Source organism: Pithys albifrons, chromosome 11 (genome assembly GCF_047495875.1).
Source record: "Pithys albifrons albifrons isolate INPA30051 chromosome 11, PitAlb_v1, whole genome shotgun sequence".
Taxonomy (NCBI): Eukaryota; Metazoa; Chordata; class Aves; order Passeriformes; family Thamnophilidae; genus Pithys; species Pithys albifrons.
Genome location: NC_092468.1, coordinates 12,679,965 through 12,703,975, shown reverse-complemented (window position 1 = coordinate 12,703,975; position 24,011 = coordinate 12,679,965). Strand labels below are relative to the sequence as shown.

The window sequence follows — 24,011 nt, the reverse complement described above, 5'->3', positions numbered from 1 at the left end:
AAGTATGATGTCTCTAGTGTCTTTATGAATATTTCAGCTTGTACTCAGTAAATTTTAGGCAGAGTAAAAACTAAGCTATACCATGTGGAATTGTAAGGCTTGGACCTAAGAAATTCTGTTTATTCTTAACAGGCTGTTTCATTTCTGTTCTATATTGAAGTTTTGAATGAAAACAGGTTTTAGAAGGTCATGTTGAGGATAGCATGAAAGAATTGGTGGCTTGTTATCTTTGTAATGAAAGGAAAAAGTGAAAGAATTTCTGAACAATAAGTAACTCATGGACTTGGATATAAATTAAAAAGTTACTGCTGGCATTGTAATAACTTTCAGATTTTTAAAATATTTTTAAATTTTATTTTTGCTTTAAAGTACAGCATTTGAACAGTGTTCTAATGAAAGTGTTTGCACTCCCATCATAAAGTCTACCTACAGTAAAGAAGTTGTCTCAGTTTTTTCAAATGGTGTTGGTAATTAAAACATGGTTGGGGAGCAGTTAAATCTTAAAGCCAGTAATGGGGAGTTGCTTGCAATGATTTGCTGGGTAGCTTGCTATGGTTTATGTACATCTACTTGGAATGTGTCTTCTTTACTGTAATGCATACTTTGGACTTCATACCTCACTTCTCTGCCAGCAGAAATAACAAGACTTTTCTTGGCCTCAGTGGAAGTGTTTACTTCAGGCATTTCCAAGTACAAGCAGTATTTCATTTTCTGAGAGTGCTTTCTGTTCAGGCCTGCCTGATTGCTACTTAACAAGAAATTCTCAGTGAAAAGAGCAGTACCCACTCTGGGCCTCTAATAATTTTTCTCATATTGTTTTATTTAATTTTCTGCATTTATACACTTCTGAGTATTTTGCTTGATTTTGGGGTTATGTGCAAAGGACCCGAGAGCCACGTGTGCAGAGTCTTTTGCTCTGTCCTTGTCCACTTCACAGAAGTGGAATCTCCCAGGCTAGATCCAGGTTATGCAGTGACAACTCTATGGTAAGCAAGAGTGTAGACTGATGAACTCTTTGCTTTTAGGAGTTGCAGTTTACAGGAATTTTTGCTATTCCTTTTTTAAACACTATTTAACTTCAGTCACTCTCCTGAGATTTTAATGCAGAGCCATGGTTCACACCTCAGTGTACTGAAGCAGTGTCAGTAATTCCTCATTGTCCCTATAACCTTTACAGGCCCAGCCTGAACCTATAATTAGAATAAGGGGAGAATGACTTTAAATTAAAAAAATTTGCAAAATGCAGGTATTGCAGCAGTTCTTGCATTGGCAGTACATATGTGTGCTCAACTTGGTCTGATGGCACGTGCTTTCCTGGCCATCAGTACTACCAGTTCCTGTGATACCACTCTCAGTGGAGTGGCTACCAGAGAACATCACAGGCACCTTTTTCAAGACACGTCAACATGTCTTCATCAGTTACTTTGAAGCCAGTAGGATCTCTGTGTGAGTGCTTATGAGGTTTGCAGATGAGGTTGTGACTAGGAGGTAGTCAGGGTAAACACTGGTGCCTAATGTTTGTGATCTGGTGCCTTTGCCAGGATGTTTCTGTGTTTCCGATGTAGACAGTGACACTGTAAAATCTCAGCATGCGTTGATGGTTTATCCAGACATTCTTCAAAGGGGTGTTGGAAAGCTAAGGAAAGCGAACTGGCAGCCTTTTATACTCATATAAGGTTTCTCTCTAAGCCTTGTAGAGAATTAGATGTTTATAATTCCATGAGTTTGAGATGGAAATAATTTTTTTTGAATTGCTGTATTTCTTTGTGTAGGAGTTGAGGCCTTGAAAGTTAAATTTCTTTGTCTTGCATAATGTAATAATATACTTTAGGAATACACAAAGGTGCTGTCAATGTTTGTTCTAGTGGTCATGATCTCTATCAAGGACATACAAACCAGGAGTCAACACCATGGCTCAAAAAGATGTGAGTTCACATTAAAATAAGGTGGATAAAAGTTCAGTAACTTTGGATGTGAGGAGAGAAGCTCTAATTAGTTTATCAAAGGTCTTTCTAAAATCAGTGAGCAGGGAAGTAATGGGAAGTCCATGTTAAAAAGATCCAGGGAGAAATAGTGCATACACATTTATAGAAGGATATTGCAGTTTTCATCTTAAAGTACAGATGAGTAAACTATTTTGTATAATTTATTCTTTAACTACTTTTAAAAATCTGGTCTTCCCTATATTTTACTGTAACTTATGTATGTTATTTTCAAAAAATGAATTTGCCATGCCATTCTATAGATATATTTCCTTAAATGCTTCTTTTGGTGTCTTAGTATTTTTTTAAAGTAAGAACTTGAAAAACAATAATCCAGTTTCTGTTACTGAATTCAAAGAGTTTGTAGCAATATTAAATCCATTGTCTTTGCTTTTTTTGAAGCTAGTGAAAATAAACAGCGTGCATGGCACTTTTGAGTCAGTTGCTTTTGTTTGTTTGAAAGCTGTGTGGACTAAGTTTACTATAACATGACATTAATTGCTCTTTAATATAACTAATCTTAGAAAAGAGGCAAATCTTACTGGTTATGTCAAAATATCATTATTTTTTTTAGGAATATCCAAGAGTAAAAATTGGTGTTTTCATTGAACAACCAACTCCTTTCCTAACTAAATTTTTAGACAGACTGTTGACTCTGGACTATCCACGGGAGGCACTCAGTATCTTCATTCATAATAATGTAAGTACAACATTACTATTGTGCAAAACTTCAATTTTGGAAATTACGCACTGAATCAAAGTGTGTGAGGGAATATGTGGATTCTATACAGGACATAGGAACATGCATAGAAAGAGATAATTCTTCAGCATTCATTATGCAGAACTGTGAAAAATGTGCAAATTAAATTAAATTTGGCAGGGCTTACTGAAGTCTATTTGAAGAAAATGCTTAGATTCTTTTACTAATGAAAAATAATGTATTTTGACGTGTGTGCTTCTGTGGCAGGTACTGCTTGACATAAAACAATAGAGTAGAATAAGCATATAGTTCCAGTTGGAAGGGACCTACAACTGTCATCTAGGCCAACTGCCTGACCACTCCAGGACTGACCAAAAATTATACCATGTTATTAATAATGTCGTCTAACAGTTGACATGGGATTTGCTTTTCATCTTGATACCCCAGTGCATTTGTGTTTCTCTTGGCATTCCTTCTGGGACCCATGGGAGAGACTGGTGTGTTCAGATATATGCGATTGGTGCTACAGATAAGTTGTTTTTGAGTCCTTTTTACTAATTACCTAATGACCTGCTGTTGCTGATGCTTCACCAGTGACTTCAGTCAGTTTTGCTATTTTGAGCAGCCTGGTCTAATGGAAGCTGGTGTTGGAAGGAGATGATCCTTAAGGTCCTGTTCAACATAAACATTCTGTTATTCTATGATTTTAATGACTGAGATGTCCAGTGTGTATAATTCTCTTAGAAGAAACTGGGCTGGAAGAGAAATAGAAGTAAAACTTAATTGTACTCTTTTTCACTGTGTATGCATTACTGTTGACATGGTAGCATGAAAGGGGTAAGTAATAAAAGTAGAGCTTATCTTTAAAGCCTTCAGTGTGCTTCCTAAGGGGGTGTTAAGGGTATAAATCTAATATGCACATAGGAATTGTAGACTATTATGTTGCTTCAGCCATAAATCACATGGTATTTGAAATGAATGTAAAGACTGAGTGGTTTCTTATTATAGAGGAGGAAAACCCCTACTCAATCTTAATTATTCTAGTCAGCCAGAAGCTACAAGGAGAGCACTAGTTTGGAGGTATTGCATGTAGCTGAGATTTTGTAGATAGAGGTAGGGTAAATGGAAAGTAAAGAAACAATCAGTGTGACTACATTTTAAAGAAACAGTGATTGTGCTTGCACACTTGGCTACAGGTGGCAGCTCCCTCCTAAAGTGATTTGGGAGTGGCATGAAAAACTGCGTGAGGTTGTAGGATGGGTTTTAAAGATTGTAATATAAATATCCTGAAAAATATTGCTTGGACAGTCTGTGAATCTTGCATCATTGCACAACTTTGATTAATATTGCTGGTGTGTTGGATTATTTTGCTAAAATTTTGGCTAGAAGAGCTTCATTTTAATGACAGATATAGTGGAATATTTTTAAATACTGTGTGGTATCTGTTTCTTTAGGACAGAATACCATGTGTTCTTGGACACTATGTTTATGATTTCATAGAAGTGTACTTTACGTTTGCTATAAACAATTATAACATGATTACAGGAGGTTTACCATGAAAAGCACATCAAGAAATTCTGGGAAAAAGCCAAGAACATTATCAAAAATATAAAAATTGTTGGACCTGAAGAAAATCTGAGTCAAGCAGAAGCCCGAAACATGGGAATGTAAGTTCTAATTTATAAATATGGGTTATTGATGCATACACTAACACTTTTTCATCTTGCATTTATATTATTTGCATCTTAAACATTAACAACTTTGTATCTTCAGATATGACAGTGGGAGCTTTTATGGTAGAAAAGACCTAATCTTAAGATTTGATTTGTTAGTGTTTTATGGTTTTTATATAATCTCATCTTGACTTCTGATGGAGACACAGACAATGCATAAACAATAATATTTTAGTTTGTTTGGTTTTTTTTTAATTAAAAATATTTTCAAGCTAACCTACTGCAGAGTTTTTTTCAAGGAATAGAAGTACCTGTTGCATTGGATATGCTTTTAACAATCCCATTATGGTTGTTCTAGTCCCTACTCATTCTTCTTAAGTGACATTATGTTTAAGTAAACTTAGTTAAAGCACTTGCCAGGGCTAAATCTGAATCTTGGAATTTATATCCTGTGTCAGATCTCCCTGTCAAAAGCTCTCTTTAGTGGCTGCAGGACTGGCTACTGCCACAGAGTTGCTCATGGCTCTCCCAGTACATCAGTCATGTTATAGAGTTTTACAGACTGGGATCCCACCAAAATCAGGGCCACCTTTCTGAAGCGCTTGTGCAGGCTTTATTCTATGATAATTCCTTCATTCTCTCTTCTGACAAATCTTCCATGAATGTCAGAGCAGAGAAGTTAATTTCCAAAGGCCATTTTCGGTTCAGAGGTCAAGAGCATCGCATAGGCTGTTCAGAGCGTCAGCTGAAAGAATGAAGGTCTAGTCTTGAGTTTGTGGTGTTCTTGGAAATCTGTTTGAATGGGGTTTTGTTGTGCTGAAGCCACTGGGAATCTGATCTCTGGCTGAGGTCCAAGCCTCTCCCCTTGCCTTTCTAGGAAATGCTGCAGATGTCCAGTGTTAGTCTGAGCAACTATTCATTTGTTTATAAAAAATTCTTTCTAATTTCCAATAGTTTCTAAAGCAATTGTACCACATTTGCAAACTCTTTTTAGTGTATGTTGTGTGTAACTAAGGTGGAGATTCTGGAGTTGTCCTTTCCTCTTTGTTGTCATATGAACAACATAAGGCAGAATGTTCAGTGTAATCGCTATCTACACTGTTACTAAACCACAGCCAAAGGTCTTCAAACCTGTCATCTTTTGATAGAACCTACCAACTTTTTTGATATATGGTCTTTGCTTTATTTATGGATAAGAAATAATAATTTACATGCATATTTAGCCTGTTAAATAAATAAAAGCCCTGTCCATTTTAGTTGGACGTGATGATCTGAGGTCTTATTTATTTGGTCTTTTCCAACCTAGTTGATTTTATGATATTTGCACAAAATTATTTCAAAATCTGCTTGAAAGGCCTGGAGATAATCATCCGTGTGATGTGCTATCCACTGTGTAATTTGACCCATGTGGCTCCCCTTTTGAAAGGCCCCTCTAATAAAGATTGTCCTAAAGAGATATGTAGTATATAGTGAAATTGTGAGGTATAATGTGTGTGAAATGGGACCATGGCAAAACACTGAATCATCCAAAAAGCATGAGTGTTAGCAGTAGAACCTTTCACGTGAAGAATGTTGATATCGTTCAATCACTCCTTTCAATTTGTCTGAAGCACATTGAGTTAATCTGCTTGCTTTGCACACCTGGTCTTCTTGGCTTCCCTTGTGAACTTCCCTGACTTTGTTGGAATAAACACATTTTACATTTCTTTAAGAAGTCTAGCTTGGTAGTATGGGATGTTTAAGGCAAGGGCAGTTGCTATAAAAAATTATTTGCTTTCAAACCTTTATCTGGCTTTGAACATCATAACCTCATTTATTTCTCACTAATACTGCAACAGGAATCACTTGAAAAGAGTGATTCTTCAAACTTGTTTATTGCTTTGATTTACAGAGACTGATATATTTAGTCTTCTGATTCATTTTATCCTGCCTCTGTCTGCATTATTGACTGATAGTTTTGTTCCATCTGCTTCAAACACTTGCTTTCTCTCCTTTTTCAAATTAACTGCTTTTAATATCTCTGTTAATTTCCAGTAGATTTAGAATTCATTTGTTCTCCTCACTTGTACCTTTCACACAGAGTCTTATTTATTTGAAGAAGCCAAACAGGCTTCAATTAATACAGAGAGGGGGAACTTTAGCATTGAAGGTTTAGTTTGTTTCCAGCAGAATACTTTTGAGTGTATAATGCTGTTGGATCAGTTTTGTCCTTGCCTCTCTTTTTTTTTCATGCTTTTGGCTCAGGAAAAAGTGTGATAAATCACAATCTCAGTAAATTACATTCTCATGTCAGTATAAATGCAAGAAAGTAACATTTGTTCAATTTCACCCATAGCATAATAAAGAATAATTGAATAATTTATTTTCTTGCTGCTTCTTGACATGGAAGGCCCTCTTCTGCACTTTTGAAAGGTGGGTAGGAACCAAAAACTATGAAGTCTTCAAAAACTGATTAGAATTTAACAACACTGGGGAACAGGAATGCACAGCTTTCCTTGTGGGCTGAATCAAAATGGAAAGAAAACAAAGCAGAATAAAGAGAAGGAAAGTTCACATGCATGTTTGCTGAATATTTTCTCTGAATTTGCATCACTTGAGACAGTGAAGTGGCATTTCCATGTCTTTCCTTTTTTTAGGCTTTGTCTAGAAGTGCTTCTTTTTTTCTTTAAGAAAAAGAATCTATGGTTTTGCTTGGTTGCAGATGAGATTTCAGCCAGCTGTTACAGAATTTGTTATGACAGAAAATATAAAATAGCAATAAATTTTGTTCAAGCAATAACAGAAAGTCATGAAATATGGAAATCTGTCTCATGCACTTCTGAGGCTTTATTTATAAAAAGTGTATTTTTCATAATACTTTTTCCCCCAGTACTTACAGACTTCATGTTTTTTTCTCTTAGGAGAATTGATTCTCTTTCTCCCTCCCTCAAAAACATTCGTAACAGAACTGAGTAGGGATTTTCCTGGACTTTTTCAAAAATGTCTTTTACCTCAGCTTTTAGTGGTTATATGCACATTTTAATCAAAGTTTACGCTGAAAGCTTTCAAAAGTTTCAGGAAGAATAGTATATCAGAACCAGTTCATTGACAACATTGATTAATTGCAAACTCAAACTATGTAAAAAAAACCCCCGTGGCTCAATAGCAAAGAAATGGGGTATACCACATGTCTTACTGTTATAAACAACTAATTCTTTGGAATATCTCAGTGGAAAGTATGAGGAAGGGAAGAGCAATGACACTTTCCCATTTTCAGATGAGGTCATTGTTCCAGATGGGCTTGTGGTTTGTAAATGAAATCAAACATCACTCTGATTGCAAAATACTTTAAACTGATCTGCTGAGTTTCAATTCACACTTCCAACAAAACAAATCTTGGCCATCTTCTGAATTTTTGTCAATTACTACACTGAAATTGCTCTATGTACAAGAACATAGCTTTCTTTTCAACATTTGGTCTTAGTTTAGAGGAGGTGGTATGTAAAGCAAGTAGATTGAAGGTTTGAGCCATTGAATTTAGATAAGGAATATATTACTATACATATGAACATTGCTAGAAAGCACTTTGTTCCTTGCAGTGACCTGGATAAACAAAACAAATAGTTTCACATATAATCTGGGATTTGTGCATCTGGAGAGGTTAGCATCTACTGTAAGAATGTAATACTTTAAAGCATGACAATATTCAGGATTAAATTTATTTCCTTGTGAAAGCTATTTGGCAACAATGAAAGCCTAAAGAGAAAATGCATTAATTTCTTGAGTGTATGCTTGTTGTAGTAATTTGGACTGAACCTTTTCACTCTCTTTCTTTGTATCTGAAGCCTGTAGTGTTTTGGGGAGGTTTTTCCTAGTGACCTTAAAGCACAGAGGATCACCAGATGACAAAACTTAATGTTTTAAAGTGTGACTCTTCTAGCATTTTCAGATACACGTCATCATGTCAAATGCAAAGTATAAGTGTTGCATTTGGTGATCCCGATGTTGTCGAAAAAGAAATAGGTGGAAAAAAGAAGTAAGAATAATAACCTTGACATTTCGGGACTGTTTAAGACAGTAATGCTTTTAAAGAGTTCTCAATAGATTACTGAATGAATGAGTGTGACTTAGACCAAAGCTTTTAATTTAGTATTTTGTGGTTTGGATTACTATGTGAATGAAGAGCAGGAGGATTTCTACTAACACCAAGCACATGGGACCAGTTGTAATAGAATTCTCTGGTCCTGGGTTTGAAGGGAAGGGGAAGGGGGAAAAAAAAGGCAAAAGTTCCAACTTCTAACATTTGGATATTTTAAAAATTTGTCTCAAATCATTACTAAATCTTTAGTGATACAGACATGAAGAGGAAGAATTGCTTAAATTTTTGGAATAAAGCTCTGCCTTCTACTGTGATTCCAGTCAAGTCATACCTCTTTAGTCCATTGTGCGGAAGAATGTTTGAACAGAAAGACCCAAAAGATGTTGATAAGTAGTAATCCTTATGGAACATTCAGTGCTAGGTATGGGAAGGGAAAGGAGGAAGAGCAGGCAGGAAGCCATGCCAACTCTTGCCCTGACTGGTATGTAACCTGTCACATCCACCATTTATCAGATCCTCTGAAGTGACAGAGATCTTTTCTTTTGCAGAAAACACTCACGATCTATCAAATCAAGTGGAACTTCAACTAAAACAGTGTTTATAGATCTTTTAGAACAAGAAAGTAAAATAATTTTAGTGTTTCAAGCTGTTATGATGGAATTAAAGTAGGAAAAATGCACAAAATCAATAATACCACCTACATGATATGAAGCTACTGCTGTAGTATTGACTTGAGGAAACTGTTCCACTTTCTCTAAAAGTATGTTTGATTTACTGTAATCTCCTACTATTCTGATGCATGGAGAAGCTGAATTCACTATGCCAGGTCTTGGCCTAGAAAGAGCACCATGACGGAAACATAAAAATGTGATCTGTGTATCCTTTATCTTTACAGTAGAATGTGTTTTCTGCTTGGTTTCTCTTGAAGGCCTGGCAGTCTGCACAGATAGTTTATTCTTCTGAGATCAAAATCTTAACATAGAAATAGTGTGTGGAAAAATTCAATTACTTTTTCTAATTTCCACTGACTACCTGGGCAGTTTGTTTATATTTCCCTTTACCAACTGTGTTCTTGTAAGTCACAACAAAAACAAAAAAAGGTCTTTAAATATTTACTTCTTTATTCTGTTTGTCTTACACCCTCCATAAGGTTTCAATTACTATTCACATCAGCAGATCACATCTGTAAAATCTTTTTCCAAAGACAATACTACATCCACATGCAGTTACTTGCTGGATGAGCTTACTCAATAAAGTCATACTTCACTATTAAGTGACTGTACCAATATCCAGCTGTATACTAGACATTACTTAACCTGGTACTTAGTTTATTAAAAGAAAAATATAAGGTATCTGATCCATGTATTTGAATGTTCTTTTAGATAATCACACTACTATAATTTAAATACACCTTTCTTTACCATGCTGTGACGCAGAAGGCTTTTAATGCAATGAATTAGTGAGTACTCAGTTGTGGTTTGGGTTTTTATCTGTTTCTTTATTTGTTTTGGTTTTTTTTCCTGGACGTGTGGGAATTAATAATTCTTTTCTATCTTTTTAGGGACCTTTGTCGCCAGGATAAAGCATGTGACTATTATTTAAGCATAGATGCAGATGTTGTGCTGACAAACCCGAAAACTTTAAAGATACTGATAGAACAGAACAGGTGTAGTATATACTCTTACTTTCTAGAATTTCCTTTAGCTTGAAAGTATTCTGAGTCCGGTCCAGAGCAAATAAGATTCCCTCTGTTCTTGCACTTAGTTCCTCTTTGCTCACCTGTGGTATCTCATTGCCACAGTTCATAACAGACTTGGAGACCAATAACTCACAAAGCATTTTGTTCTTGTCAAACAGAAGTTCCTGATGTAAATTTCAAATACTTCAGAGTTTCATATTTTCTTGTTCAATATGTCACTTCACAGAAAGATAATTGCTCCACTTGTAACTCGCCATGGGAAGCTTTGGTCCAATTTCTGGGGTGCTTTGAGCCCAGATGGCTATTATGCCCGATCAGAAGATTATGTTGATATTGTCCAAGGGAACAGAGTGTAAGTAACTAAGCTAGTTGTTAACCTGCTATGGTTATTAGCACATATTGCATGAAAATGTAAGAATATGGTATTATTCCTCTACATCTTAGGTTAGTTATATTGTTTGGCATTTTCTATTTTATAGAAATTTATTTGTTATTTTCCATTCACAGCTTGGCAAAAAAAGCAAAGTGTTTAACTTGATTAGCTGGTGTTAGTAGTGGACACTGTCATTACTAGGACCTGTCTGATTGTGTCTGCTTACTCTAGCAGTGCATAATACAGAAAAAAGCAGAACAAATCCAAAACTCTACTCCTGGAACCTCAGTCACAAGGAATGATTTTTGCATTCATCAATTGACTTTGTCATCTCTTTGGGACTAATGCTTAAACAATGGAAAAACTAAAATTTCTTCATGTGTTTCATTCTGTCTGTTGTGTCAGATATATATCAAGGAGCTCTCCAGCAATAGTTTTGTCAAGAATAAACTTTTGAGTTTATCCTTCTCCTAAATAATGTAAGTTGTTCAAAGCTTGATTTTCCCATGTGTTGATGATGCCTTTTCATTGCCCTGAAAGAAAAAATGGCCTGAAACAGACTGACTGCTCAAATAGAACTGGCTTGTTTTCAGCTGTACTGAAAGATGTGGTCATGGCGCTGAGAGGGAGGAAATCTGCAGAGTGAGCATTCTGAAAGCAATGCTTTTGTGTTGATATTGGCCCAAATCACATAAGTACACAGCCTGCTGTGGTCCATGGGTATTTGTGTGAGGAGGTCAGACCAGCCGTGTGAAGTCTCAGTGAAGTCTTTAAACTCATTTAAAAATCTGTTTTGGAATGACTTTCTCCATCTGGTAGTGTAGAATAATATTCTAAGAAAGACTGACTAATTGCCTTACTATGGAAACATGAAGTACATTTGAAACTAAAACTCTATAGAGAATTTGACCTTTCTACATTTTATAACAATAGTTCACAAAACTTGAATTACTGCCTACGCATATGTTTGAGATGTCCAGATGTAGTTTTTCAAGTGTCTTGGGAACCTTTCAGCTCCTTTTCCTTGCAACTTGCTTAGTCTTGTCAGCAAATACAGATATGCTGATTTAATAGAATAGGCAACAAATTATTTTTCATAGCTTTAAACTAATTGTATGTCTTGGGCTTTTTTTTCTTTTGCAACAGAGGAGTATGGAATATCCCTTATATGGCGAATATATACTTAATTAAAGGACAAACTCTCAGATCAGAGATGAAAGAAAAGAACTACTTCATGCGTGATAAGTTGGATCCTGATATGGCACTCTGCAGGAATGCCAGGGAAATGGTAAGGTGTATCCAGAACAGCTTGTTTTCAAATGCACATGTCTTTGTGTTCTGCTATACTTTACTGCTTTACTTGACTGATCTTGGATATTATATTTTATTTCTAATTAAAAGTACTGGCCAATTTTTGGAGCTAGAACACTTTAGGTTTATTTCTTTAAATTTTTGACAACAGAGGTTTTTGCAAAGCCAGTGCACTGGTGGACTGACTTGCATGATGGTTTCTAGTTAAATTCCCTGAAAATTTCTGTTGAGGTTAAAATACCTTTCTCTCTGGTGCTACCTCAACAGATGAGAGAGAGCTCAACTTCTCTGTGGTATTTGACTTCACGATGCATTTGGACCATCTCCATTGCGCACATTTTTATAGAGTGTGGAACTTGTAGCACACTAAGTTGTAATATTTTGCAATTTTTTATTTGAGTAGATTTATATTTAAGCTAATGATAAGCTTTTTACATAACACTGCTTAAGTGATTTATTAAATGGTAGGGATCTTACTAAGGAGCATGAATTATTAATTTTTCTAGATAGATGTGTTACTTGCATTAAGGTGTAAGTACTGAGAGGAAACTTATTTGTACTGTAAAGTGATGAATATGTAAATCCACATTTCTACTGATATTTACACTAGTTTCAGCACAGAAAAAATAAGACCTAAACCAGACCTATTTCCAGACACTATAGCATTGAAAAATAGTTTTGCTGAATTGAACAAGAAAAGTTGGCAAGTATTAATTTTTTTATTCCCTCATAACAAGGCATGATCTCCTTTATTTGTACTGATTCATCAGAACGTCCCTGTCCAATCCTGTTGTATTAAAACCTCAGCATCAGTTACTGCCAACCTGTGCTTTCCATGTGCTCATTAAACTAATCTGACTGGCTCCTCGGAAAATTGCATTCTCTTCTCCTCTCTCTGTCTGTGCTGTAGGATGGTTTGGTATGTGCTTGGTTTTGTATTGGCAGCAGATAAGAAGGGGCTGGTGGAAACAGCTTTGACATGTGTATTAAGAGCTTTGCTTGGAGATGCATGTTGTCTGTAAAGGCATATCAGCTGCAGAGCAAAGGCTGCTATTTACCTGATGTACCTGTGGAAACCTAATAGTCAAAAAAAGAGACAGAGATTTTGTATCAGAAAACTGATGTGATGATTCTCCTTCATTTTAGACTTTACAAAGGGAAAAAGACTCCCCTTCTTCGGAAACATTCCATATGCTCAGACCCCCAAAGGTTTTGCTTTATTTTTTTTATTAATTAGTTATTACATGCAGTATTATTCTACCACAGGAAGATACTTCTCCTCTCTCCACTTACTCTAATGAAATACTGCTCTAGCTTTCTCTTCAGTCTTTTAAGGTCCAAGTTTTGCCAGGGACAGATTCTTCATGAGCAGCACAGAGCATCTTAGAGAAGCTCGTTGTTTCCTCAGGGAGGTTTTGCAGTTCTGTGGAGGTCAAGGTGTGCTGCCTCTGTGCCTCTGGTTAAAACTGATTCAGAAGTCCTAGGAAGGAGTAAAGCTTAAATCACTAGCAGGTCTGCCAGTCCCCCTCAGTGACCACACTGTCACTTTAAGCTGTTTTCCTTGACCCAGGCCCTCCTTATTCTCCCTGCTGCAGCTATTTTGTGATATGCTAAGCGCCCAGAACTGGACATGTTTAACATAATCATTATTTTTTTAACAATTTAACTCTTTTTCAGACAAAAACTTAGACAGAAATGCCAAAGTACCCAAATGGTAATGTTTTCACTTGCTGCAAATTCAAAAGTCACAAGCATTTCAGAAATGAAGTTTTAGTCTGAAAAACTCTAAACTAAAAAAGTCCCACAGAACCTAAGTTTCTTTTTAAAAAAAGTATTTTCTACTTCTATTTCTAATCAAGAGAGTTCTGTTAATATCTTCTGTTAATAGCTTAATAATAAAGCTGGATCCTACCACACTTGATATCTTACACATAATTATGTGACCAGACTTCAGAGTGCTCAGCTGTTTTGTATGCTGATCTTACTGATATTCTTGTATGCTGTATTTGCAAATATCTCTTTATTTCAGGGCAATTCACCAGATGGATCACACAGTGAATACTCTGAAATAAGTTTCTTGTTCTGACTTTCATGAGCCCTTTGATTGTTAGCTTATTCTTTCAGTTTTTAATTGGAAACTAAACCCTAGACATTGGTTTTGTTGTATGAGCACTTTCAGTTTGAGAACAGGTGCTTCCAGTGTGTCTCCTTAGGTTTTTCTGGAAAACAAATCAACCAATCGCTTCTCTGTTTTTTCCTTTCTATAACTGTAAATGGTTTTATGTTCTCAACAATTAAACACATTTCAGTTTAATGTGTTTAGAAAATAAATACAAGCAAATGCTTTTAAACAAAAAATTTTGAACAGTAGCTGGTGATTAAAGTCAACCATTTGAATATTAGGATGCTAAATGATTGGCACGTGTGAAATGTGTGTACAAGTGTGATATATTTTATGAAAGTGCAGTCATAAACAGACTGTTTCAAAACTTGGTATTTGCCAAGATAGACAGTTTTGCTAATTGACACTTTCTCTACTTGGTATAGGGTGTTTTCATGTACATTACCAACAGACATGAATTTGGAAGACTTCTTTCTACAGCCAATTACAATATCTCCCACTACAACAATGACCTCTGGCAGATATTTGAAAATCCTGTGGTATGCATCTAATTATTGATGAAACAGTTTGTTTTGTTTTTTTAAGTAAACTTTATATATTGTAAAAGGTTTAGATTTTAAAGACTTTACATGGAGAACATTTTTTTACTATGCACTAAACATTGATTATGTACTAAAGGGTGTTCTCTACAACCCATCTAAGCAAATGACAATATATCAGTAAGCTAACTGATGACTGGAGTAACAAGTTGGAGATATGGTCTTGATGTAACAGGATTCATGATTTTTGACATGATGAGAACCAGAACAGTTACGGTCATAAAGAAATTGTTTAATTATTTCAGTGCTTTCAGTAGAGCAAATGAATAGAGTATAAATTATTTTTGTCACTTAAATTTATTTTTTTTTGTTGGAATGTTTTAAAATCATGTTTTTTTAGGACTGGAAGGAAACTTACATAAATCCAAACTACTCAAAGATCTTCACTGATAATATAGTAGAACAGGTGGGTATAAGTAGTTTTCTAAAAATGTGTGACCCTAATTGATACTAAATTGACATACAGTAACTGTTTCCATGCAAATGCTGTTTTGGTCTGTGACTGAACAGTTTTTTGACGTTTTGGATCAGAACTGAATGTTTGCTATTTTGGTCCATTTGGTTCAAGCTTTCATGCAGCTGATCTGGTCAGAGCACTTGTGTTGGATGATCAATTCTGTGACAATTAGGGACAGTAACTTAATGAACTTTGTCTCCATAAGAAGCTGGGATAAATTGGGTTTGTGTTTAAAACAATGTTAAGTTTTGAACTGTTCCTCATGTAGCTTGTATTGTAGAAGATCAGGTTTGTTATTTAGAGCCATAAGGCGCAAAATGTGTGGGTACACTTGACACAGCTGTTAGTGCTGGGTCATGGCTTACAAGGGAGCTCGTAGTTTTTGCTTTTGTGAGAATGTACTTGTGGATCAAGTTTTTAAATTTTATTTTTTTTGTAGCCATGTCCAGATGTGTTTTGGTTTCCCATATTTTCTGATGCTGCCTGTGACGAGTTGGTAGAAGAAATGGAACATTTTGGACAATGGTCTGGTGGAAAACACCAAGTAAGTGTCAGCCTCTATAAATGTGACCTTAGTGAGTGCCTTTACAACAATAAGTCACAATGTACTGCAACAAAAAACATCAGAAAAATTGCAATGACCTCTGCTTTATGGTATAAAATGCTTAGTTTAGTCTACTATGTAGCTGCTTATTCAGTAGTAGATTTAGAGATATTCTTCAATTAACCTTGTGGTGGATTGGCCCTGGCTGGACACCAGGCACTCACCAAAGGTGCTCTCATTGCCCTCCACAGCTGAACAGGGGAGAGAAAATACAGTGAAAGGCTCATGAGTTGAGATAAGAAAAAGGAGAGAGAACTCATTGACTGCCATCACAGGCAGAGCTGACTCAGCTTGAAATTAGTTTGCATCCTACTCTGATTTAATTGATGTAAAAACACCTTCGCCCCACTCCTCCCTCCCAGGCTGAAATTTAGTCCTCATTTTATCTACCTCCTCCTCTCCGGCAGCTCATGTAGATGGAAAAATGGGAGATTGTGGTTATTACACATTGTTTCTGCCACTCCTTCCTCCTCTGGAGGATTCCTCACACACTTTCCCTGCACCAGTGTGGATCCCTTACATGGGGTGCAGTCCTTCAGGAACAGGCTGCTCCAGTGTGGGATCCCTGTGGGGTCACAAGTCCTGCCAGAAAACCTTGCTCCAGCTCAGACTTCCCACAGGGTCGTAGTTTTCCTTGGCATCCACCTGCTCTGACATGGGGTCCTCCAGGGGCTGCAAGTGGATCTCTGCTCTGCTATGGGCATCCATGGGCACAGCTGCCTCACTATGGTCTGCACCATGTACTGCAGGGGAATCTCTGCTCCAGTGCCTGGATCACCTTGTCCCCATTCTACACCGGCCCTGTTGTCTGCAGGGCTGTTTCTCTCACATTATTCACATATTCACATATTTTCACTCTCCTCTGCAGCTGCAATTTCTGTTGCACTGGGGTCTTTCCCTCCGCTTCTTAAAGACATGGCCATCACAGAGGTGGTGTCACTGATGGCCTTGGCCTTGGCCAACTGTGGATCTGTCCTGGAGCCAGTTGACATTGGCCCTCTCAGACATAAGGGAAACTTCCAGCAGCTTCTCGCAAAGGCCACCCTTTGTAGCTTCCCTCTCACCCCCACTACCAAAACTGCCACATAATTCCAATATAAACTTTGAATCAGCGAATTAGGCACTAAGGGCAGTGCAGTTGCTGTAGGAGTTACCTCATGGTTACCCTAGGCTGATTTTGGATAGCTGTTGGTAACTGTTCCACAAGTTCTACTCATTTTCCTCTTAAGTACTAGTTTGTCACATTTTTCCTCCTAAGGAGTTACTCACAAATGTTATGAGTTATTGTACCAGTGTTTTCAGAAAATTCAAGGTGTTTATTAACTAGCACTACAATCAGAGGATTTTATTTGTCTTACAAGCATGGTGCCATGGAAATGAGAATAATTGTAGTCACAATTTTACTGCAGGTAAGAGCCTTCAGAAAGGATTTTACCATACTTTTATCTTTAAATTATTTCAATGTTTATTGCCATGTCAAGTTGAGGCCTGTACTCTCTTGATCTGATACAACTTCAGTTGCATCTACAACTCAATAAATAAAACCATTACCCCTATCATCTTTACAGACAACATCGTATTTACAGGCAACATATCCAAATATTGATTTATCCTTTGAAAAATTTCCAATTTTTTGTTCATTAATATCTCAGCATTTTTCCATGACAGCTATGGAATTGCTGTGCAGCAAGCTCACATATGCTCACTGAAGTATTGCTTTGTTGCAGTTCTGTGATTCTACAGATTTCAAATAAATATTTGTAGCAGTGCCAGACACATTCCATGTTCATATTTCAAGGCTGTTTGTGGTGTTTTCATTAGGACAGCCGAATTTCTGGAGGTTATGAAAATGTCCCAACGGATGATATTCATATGAAGCAAATCGGACTGGATAATGAATGGCTGCATTTCATAAGAGAGTTCATTGCACCAGTAACGCTTAAAGTGTTTGCTGGCTATTATACCAAGGTATGGGTTTAACAGTTTTGCAGATAATTACTCCATGACATGACTAAATCTAAGTATTTTACTGGATATACCCTATTTGCCCTTATTTGGGGAGTTTATACATGCCATTGCAATAGTTAAAGGTGAATGTTGCTGATTTTTTAACTAATCTTGAAAAAATCCCAAGAATCCTGTATGTGACTTGGTAGCTCACCAGTTGAAGTCTAACTGTATATATTGTTTCAGGGGTATGCTTTACTGAATTTTGTTGTGAAATACAGCCCTGACAGACAACGGTCGCTCAGACCTCATCATGACTCCTCTACATTCACAATCAACATTGCTCTCAACAAAGTAGGAGAGGACTTTCAAGTAAGTTGACATCTTACTGACTTAAAAATTGTTATGCTTTGAGCATCTAATATTATTTCCAAACTGAAGCCCAAATGTGTATTCTTAGAGACATCACAAATTGGGCTATATAATGATGTAGTGGTTTTTTGACAAGTACTAGATTTGCTCAGATGCAGGGTTCAGGACTGTTTATGTGGTCAGGCTGAACTATCAATCTGGTTTCAGATGGTGGGAGAGAAAGGGCTTGAAAAAAGACTTTGAAGGTGTTAGCCATTTCATTTTTATCATATCTGAAATGCTTTATTCTTGTTCAGGTTTAAATAGGGCCAAGTTGACTCAAATGGCTTCTTTTCTGTAGAATTTTTAATGATTCTCTTTTAGATCAGCCACAGAATGAATTTTTCAACTTTTTTACCTGTTTGGTTTTTTCTGAGCTAAATTATTTTCTATACTGATATTGACTCAAATAAAACAGTCCAGAGTGTGGAGCTAGGCAGGGCAGTGGCAGTATTATCCAACTTCACTAGTAGAGAAGCTTAACCTGTTGTGTTTATAAGCCTGTGTCATTCCCAGTTCCTGTTTCTAGAGTAATAAGTTCTTGACGCACTTATTACTCTAGAAAGTACAGCTTTAATTTGAAAGCAACAGTCAGATTAATTCATTTTTGTTTAAAAGCTATCTTGGATAGAGGTTCAGTCCTGAAACAAGGCCTGTGCACATGATTTGCTTCTCTGTGGTATAATCCACAGTAAAGTTAGTGAAAATGTTTGTCAGAGTTGCTGCTTAAATGGGTTGTTATCCAGTAAATGCTAAAGCAAAGCCAGGGGAAATCTTTGATTGCAAATCCAGGTCTGTTATGTAATGCTCTAAGGATGGTGTCATTTAAACAATGTTGTTAAGAGGTACTAAAAGAAAAAAATTAAGTGTATTAATTATAGCAAAATATTTGAAGTCATGGATATATAAAAAAAAAACTTAGTCTATTAAAGCATAAACTAAATGTGTGTGGGGTTATTTTGTTTGTGTTTTTACTACAGGGAGGTGGATGTAAATTTCTTAGGTATAACTGCTCCATTGAGTCTCCCAGGAAAGGATGGAGTTTCATGCACCCAGGAAGACTTACGCATTTACATGAAGGACTTCCTATCTTGAATGGCACAAGATACATTGCAGTATCATTTATTGATCCTTAATTTTTTTTCCCTCTTCAACATCAGTGTTCTTTACACAAACATTTATTTATAGATTTCTTCTGGAAGATGGTGATAAAAGAAACTTTAAGTTACTGTTCCTACACAACAAAGGTACTTTGGGCTAAAAGAATGAAAGCCAGACAATGTTCTACTATTGTTGAAGATTTCTTGATATCTGCTCTGAGCCTTCAGTCACAAAATAAACATGTCCTGCTTGTTTTTCCATTCTGCTGTCCTAAAGAGTAGGTAAGGAGGGAAAATGAAAAAGCATAGTGAATCAATTTCTTTGTTGGAAAAAAAAACAACCTACAACTCTACATACAATATCATCGGAAAAAATTATTGTGGTCCTCATTATTCAGTGAAGTGACACGGCTAAAGTTTGTGTGGTCTGTATATTTGGTACCAACCCATGAAAAATCTCAACATAAAAGCAGAATGAAATGCATTTTGTTTACAGTTCTTTCCAATAAGCAATAATTGCATTGCTGGTATATACTGAAGGGAAAACATCTCTGTAGCCTGTTTTCTTAATTTTAAATATTGAAATGTAAACGTTTAGAAGAGAAAATAAATTAATTGCAGAGATGAAACAAGGATTAAATCATTTATCTGAGCAAAAATGTTTATCATTTGTTTTGAGAACTCCTCCTGTTCTTCAGCAAGTGACCTTCATTTAAAGTGAGTTATTTTTCTAAGTGTGTAATTGCATCCAATTGATACTGGAAATTTGATGTTTATTTTCAGAACGCTGGTAAATTGTAATAGTGTTTTATAGAGACAATTTTCTACTCTTAAAATTACTTGAATTTTGTATCAGGAAAAGGGACTGGTGGCAGTTTCTCTTTTAAAGCTAAGGGTCTTAACTTGACATTTGTTTTAAAGAAATTGGTTTAAAATATTCCTACTGTATCTACTGTTTGTAATTTAAAGAAACTTGAAGCTAACTATCTCAAAGTCTACCGTGCCAAAATGCACGACATGTTGGAAAAACTTGTGAAAAATAAAGGGTAATTTTAAATTAATGTAACAGCTGTTCCTTGACTGTATTAGGTAGTTTCTATGCATTTGACATAATTTTTACAGAAGCTAGATTTACTGACAAATATGTTCCAATGACCTGTTGATACATTTAGATGGGAGGTTTCTCTAAGTGTCAGATTTTGTTTTATTTACTACTGAAATTATTTCTTATGTCTGTTGGTACCTGTGTACCAAGCCCTGCATTGCACCTTCAGAATAATCCCAGCAGAAGTGATGGTTCTTGGTTTTGTTTTTATATGGAGGTTATTTGATGATCTAAACAGTACATCACTTTTTACCTGTGAATCTCTGCAGAAGCTTTATATCATATTTTCTAAACAGAAACTTTATTTATAGTTGATGGGACTGGGAGAGGGTTTCAAAGATTTTTCTTTTACTGAAAATAAGCAGGTCTGCTTATTTCCCTGCTCTGCACTTTGCTTAGTTATTCTGAAGCAAATACATCAAAGTGAGGTAACCTCAAGGTATGAAAATGGGCTGTCTTAAAAAGGAATGGCTTTTGATGAGAAATTATTTGCTTTCTTTTAACTTCTCTTCACACTGTCAACTTTTCTCCTTTTCAGGCTAATATTTGGAAATGTCTGTGTGTGTGTGTCTCTGTCTGTGTGTGTGTGTCTCTGTCTGTGTGTGTGTGTCTCTGTCTGTGTGTGTGTGTCTCTGTCTGTGTGTGTGTGTCTCTGTCTGTGTGTGTGTGTCTCTGTCTGTGTGTGTGTGTCTCTGTCTGTGTGTGTGTGTCTCTGTCTGTGTGTGTGTGTCTCTTTTGCCTGTGCTTAGACAAGCCTTACAGATAAGAAAATCTTCAGGCATTCAGAATGAAAACAGCCTTTGTTAATCATCTTTTTCTCAGAATTTGCCTGTGGTCTCTTAGGCTGACTTAAAACAGAATAATATTTTTACCATGGGATCAGTTACAGACAGTTTATTGTTATGAGGAACTTCCTTGGAAAAAAATTCATAAAAGTACAATCCTGTAACATGGGGGGAGTTCTTTTGCTGGTTTTTTTTCTTTTAATCTTCCCACAACTTCTGCTTTAATTATGTATTTTGTATTCTCAGTCACATTTCATTTTCTTAATCTATATTTTTCACTAAAAAAACCCGACAGCTTTATTTTCTGTTAAATTTTTGTTTGCAACTATTAATTCACTCTCATGTAGTGACACATAATGCTATGTTCACTGTGCTGCATCTTTTGTTGGAAGGGAAAATGTGTTTACCATGCTCAATTACTATGATTCTAACTTGTTTTTTTCTTTTAATGAAGTATTTGCAAAAGCTGACAGCTGCCTTTCAGGTGGAGAGCAACAGGTACGGAAGTGTTCTCATTAACTTCTTAAAAACAGGCCTATGCCAAGAAAAGAGGTTTGTTCTGAACAGTTCACCTGAATTAGTTTAGAAAGCTTTGCCATACTGCTGAGTACATGAGCTCACACAGGCTAAACAGAGTTGTCACTATTAGAAAATTCTTTTTAAGTTTCATTACTTTTAAAAGCACTTAGACTATAGTGTCTCCTTAACAAAGTTTGTTTCAAGGCATAGAAGATGTATGCATTAGGAGAAAAGCGGCAACCCTAATTCCATCAGTATGTGAGAAACCTCGAGAGTACAGGGATATAAGGGTGCTTGGAAACAGATGAGGCATTTGTAAAATATTTTGTTTGTTCTGCTGTCATCTAGCTTTACTTTTCCCTGTTAAGTACTTGAAGAGACTGTGGGGTGGGTAAGAGCAATATATAGGCAACAGATTTCTAAAGTCTCCTTTTGGCAACAGATTTCTAAAGTCTCCTTTTGGCAACAGATTTCTAAAGTCTCCTTTTGGCAACAGATTTCTAAAGTCTCCTTTTGGCAACAGATTTCTAAAGTCTCCTTTTGGCAACAGATTTCTAAAGTCTCCTTTTGGCAACAGATTTCTAAAGTCTCCTTTTAGTAAAAAATAGAGGATAGCTTGGTTTTCTTTTATATTTGTGAACTATTCCAACTCTTCTCCTAAAAAATGTTCAGGGCATTTATTAGTATTTTACACATTTAATCTTTAACATTGCTGTTAAGTATTTGTCACTTCATTTTTTTTATTCCCAAAGGATTACTGTTTCACTCTTACTGTGAGTGGGTAGGAGTAAAGACTAGTACAAACCGCAAAAGAAGAGAGGGTTTTTTTACTGAGGCAATAATAATGAAATCTATTTGATTGCACCTATTTCTTTTTAATGGCTTTTCCCCCATACCTGCTGTATTCATGGAATAAATGTTAATTCAATGCAGAGCTGCCATGGCAGTATCTCTTTCGCAGCATGCATGAAGTAGGGAGATCAGGATATTAGAGACAGAAAAGTCTAGAAAGGACCTCTGTAATTCTTTCCTCCCGTGTGCATGGAGCTAGTTTTGGTTTTGTTGTTCTGCTTGAAAGAACTGGTTCAGATTTTTCTTTCAGCTACTGCAATGAGCTTTTTGAAGAACTTACTTAATTTGATTTATTTCTGACATGGCCTCAGTGGATTCAGTTCTGGAATGAGTAAGTATTTTTTTGAATCTTTGCTTCCCTGAATCCTCACTTTCTTGCATGGCAGAGTAGGTTGCTCTGCTATTTTTGTGAGTGAAAGGGAACACAATACCTGTCTCAGCAGTCCTCTGTGACTGAGGTGTCAGATAAATGACTTGACTGTTTTTAGCTATGGGATGTTTTTGGTTCCATAGCGAGTATGAATTGGAGGGCACAGCTTTTATAAAATACTTCTGTAGAACTGATATTGGTGGTTCCTAGAGATGGGATTTGCACTGAGTTAACTGTAGAGTTGCAAGAATAAGAAATAAATTTATGACTGCCAGAATTTTGTTGTACCTCGATGGTAGAAGTGTCACTTCAAATGGCTTTTCAACACTGTTTCCCAAACACTTACTTCATCTCAATATAAGAAATTATTTTGAATCTAATGGTAAGAGAAGTAATTTTCTCTCTGTTCTTTCTATAATTATCTTCCCATTTCATATATGGGTGAGATCTGAAAAAATGCATCCCACTTACACGGTGGTAGCTGTCTTACTGTATTTCAGGGCTGGGGGAAGGTGAGATGGAGGACGTATGGGTTGAGTTCGGAATTCACCACATGCAATTGCGTCCCTCTGCAAATGTTAGCACAGACCTGTGTGCAGTGTTCCTGTGGCTCCTCAATCCTAAACTATCAGGAGGAGATCTGAGAAGCAGTTGATATCTTGGCATGATGCTCTAAGACTGTTAAATGCAGGATCATCTTTTTCTCTTGGTAACTCATTGCTTCTGGAAAGTTAGTTTTCTGGATTGAGCTTCACTTCAGAAAAGCTGTTTTGACTGTGTGAAAGCAATGGCCCTCACGATTATTTTGCATAAGGATCAAATGTAAGATCAGCTCTCTGATAAAAACATATTGGTCGTAAGTTATTTAATAGAGCATGGCAACAGTTCAATTGTAGGATTTCAGTCAGCACGATTGCAGGCCTTATTGGCATCACTGCAGCTGCAGAAGGAGCAAAGCTGAGAGCCTGTCAGCAAGGAGAGTATTTGCTGTCTCGCAGGCAGTGTTTGGGGCGATGCCCTGCACTCAGGTAGTGGAGAAAACTCTTTTCTTGAAAAAACTCACTTGTGTTTTGGGTCCTGAATATTGATCCCTTTGCGCTTGCCTGCTCCACTTACTATTGGTTTATGGTTGTTGAATGTCTCAGAGTGTCTGAGGTTGGCAAGGGAGATGTATAGTCATATAGGAACAAATTCAGTCAGGAGCTAGTGTTCTGGCATCTTCTATTTCCAAGAAATTTGCTTAGTTGTGAAAGGAGTTACTCAACTACTAATGACTTTTTTCTGTACGCTGTTGAGGTTGAGGAGCAGAAAGAGGAGGAAGGGA

At 36.4% G+C, this 24,011-nt stretch overlaps 1 protein-coding gene across 2 annotated transcripts in view; it reads left to right on the top strand.

Annotated features, from left to right (window-relative positions):
• PLOD2 (procollagen-lysine,2-oxoglutarate 5-dioxygenase 2) overlaps nt 1–20,111 on the top strand; it is a 49,435-nt gene extending 29,324 nt beyond the window's left edge. The window contains exons 9-20 of one of the 2 annotated variants that reach the window (XM_071566372.1): nt 2,557–2,682; nt 4,228–4,349; nt 9,995–10,099; nt 10,359–10,484; nt 11,652–11,793; nt 12,963–13,025; nt 14,364–14,477; nt 14,878–14,943; nt 15,434–15,538; nt 17,420–17,566; nt 17,792–17,917; nt 18,937–20,111. In XM_071566372.1, coding sequence (XP_071422473.1) covers nt 2,557–2,682; nt 4,228–4,349; nt 9,995–10,099; nt 10,359–10,484; nt 11,652–11,793; nt 12,963–13,025; nt 14,364–14,477; nt 14,878–14,943; nt 15,434–15,538; nt 17,420–17,566; nt 17,792–17,917; nt 18,937–19,092 — 1,398 coding nt within the window. In that variant the 3' untranslated portion in view covers nt 19,093–20,111. The remainder of the gene's footprint in view (nt 1–2,556; nt 2,683–4,227; nt 4,350–9,994; nt 10,100–10,358; nt 10,485–11,651; nt 11,794–12,962; nt 13,026–14,363; nt 14,478–14,877; nt 14,944–15,433; nt 15,539–17,419; nt 17,567–17,791; nt 17,918–18,936) is intronic. The other variant, XM_071566373.1, reaches the window with a different exon arrangement.
• Nucleotides 20,112–24,011: the final 3,900 nt, after the last annotated feature.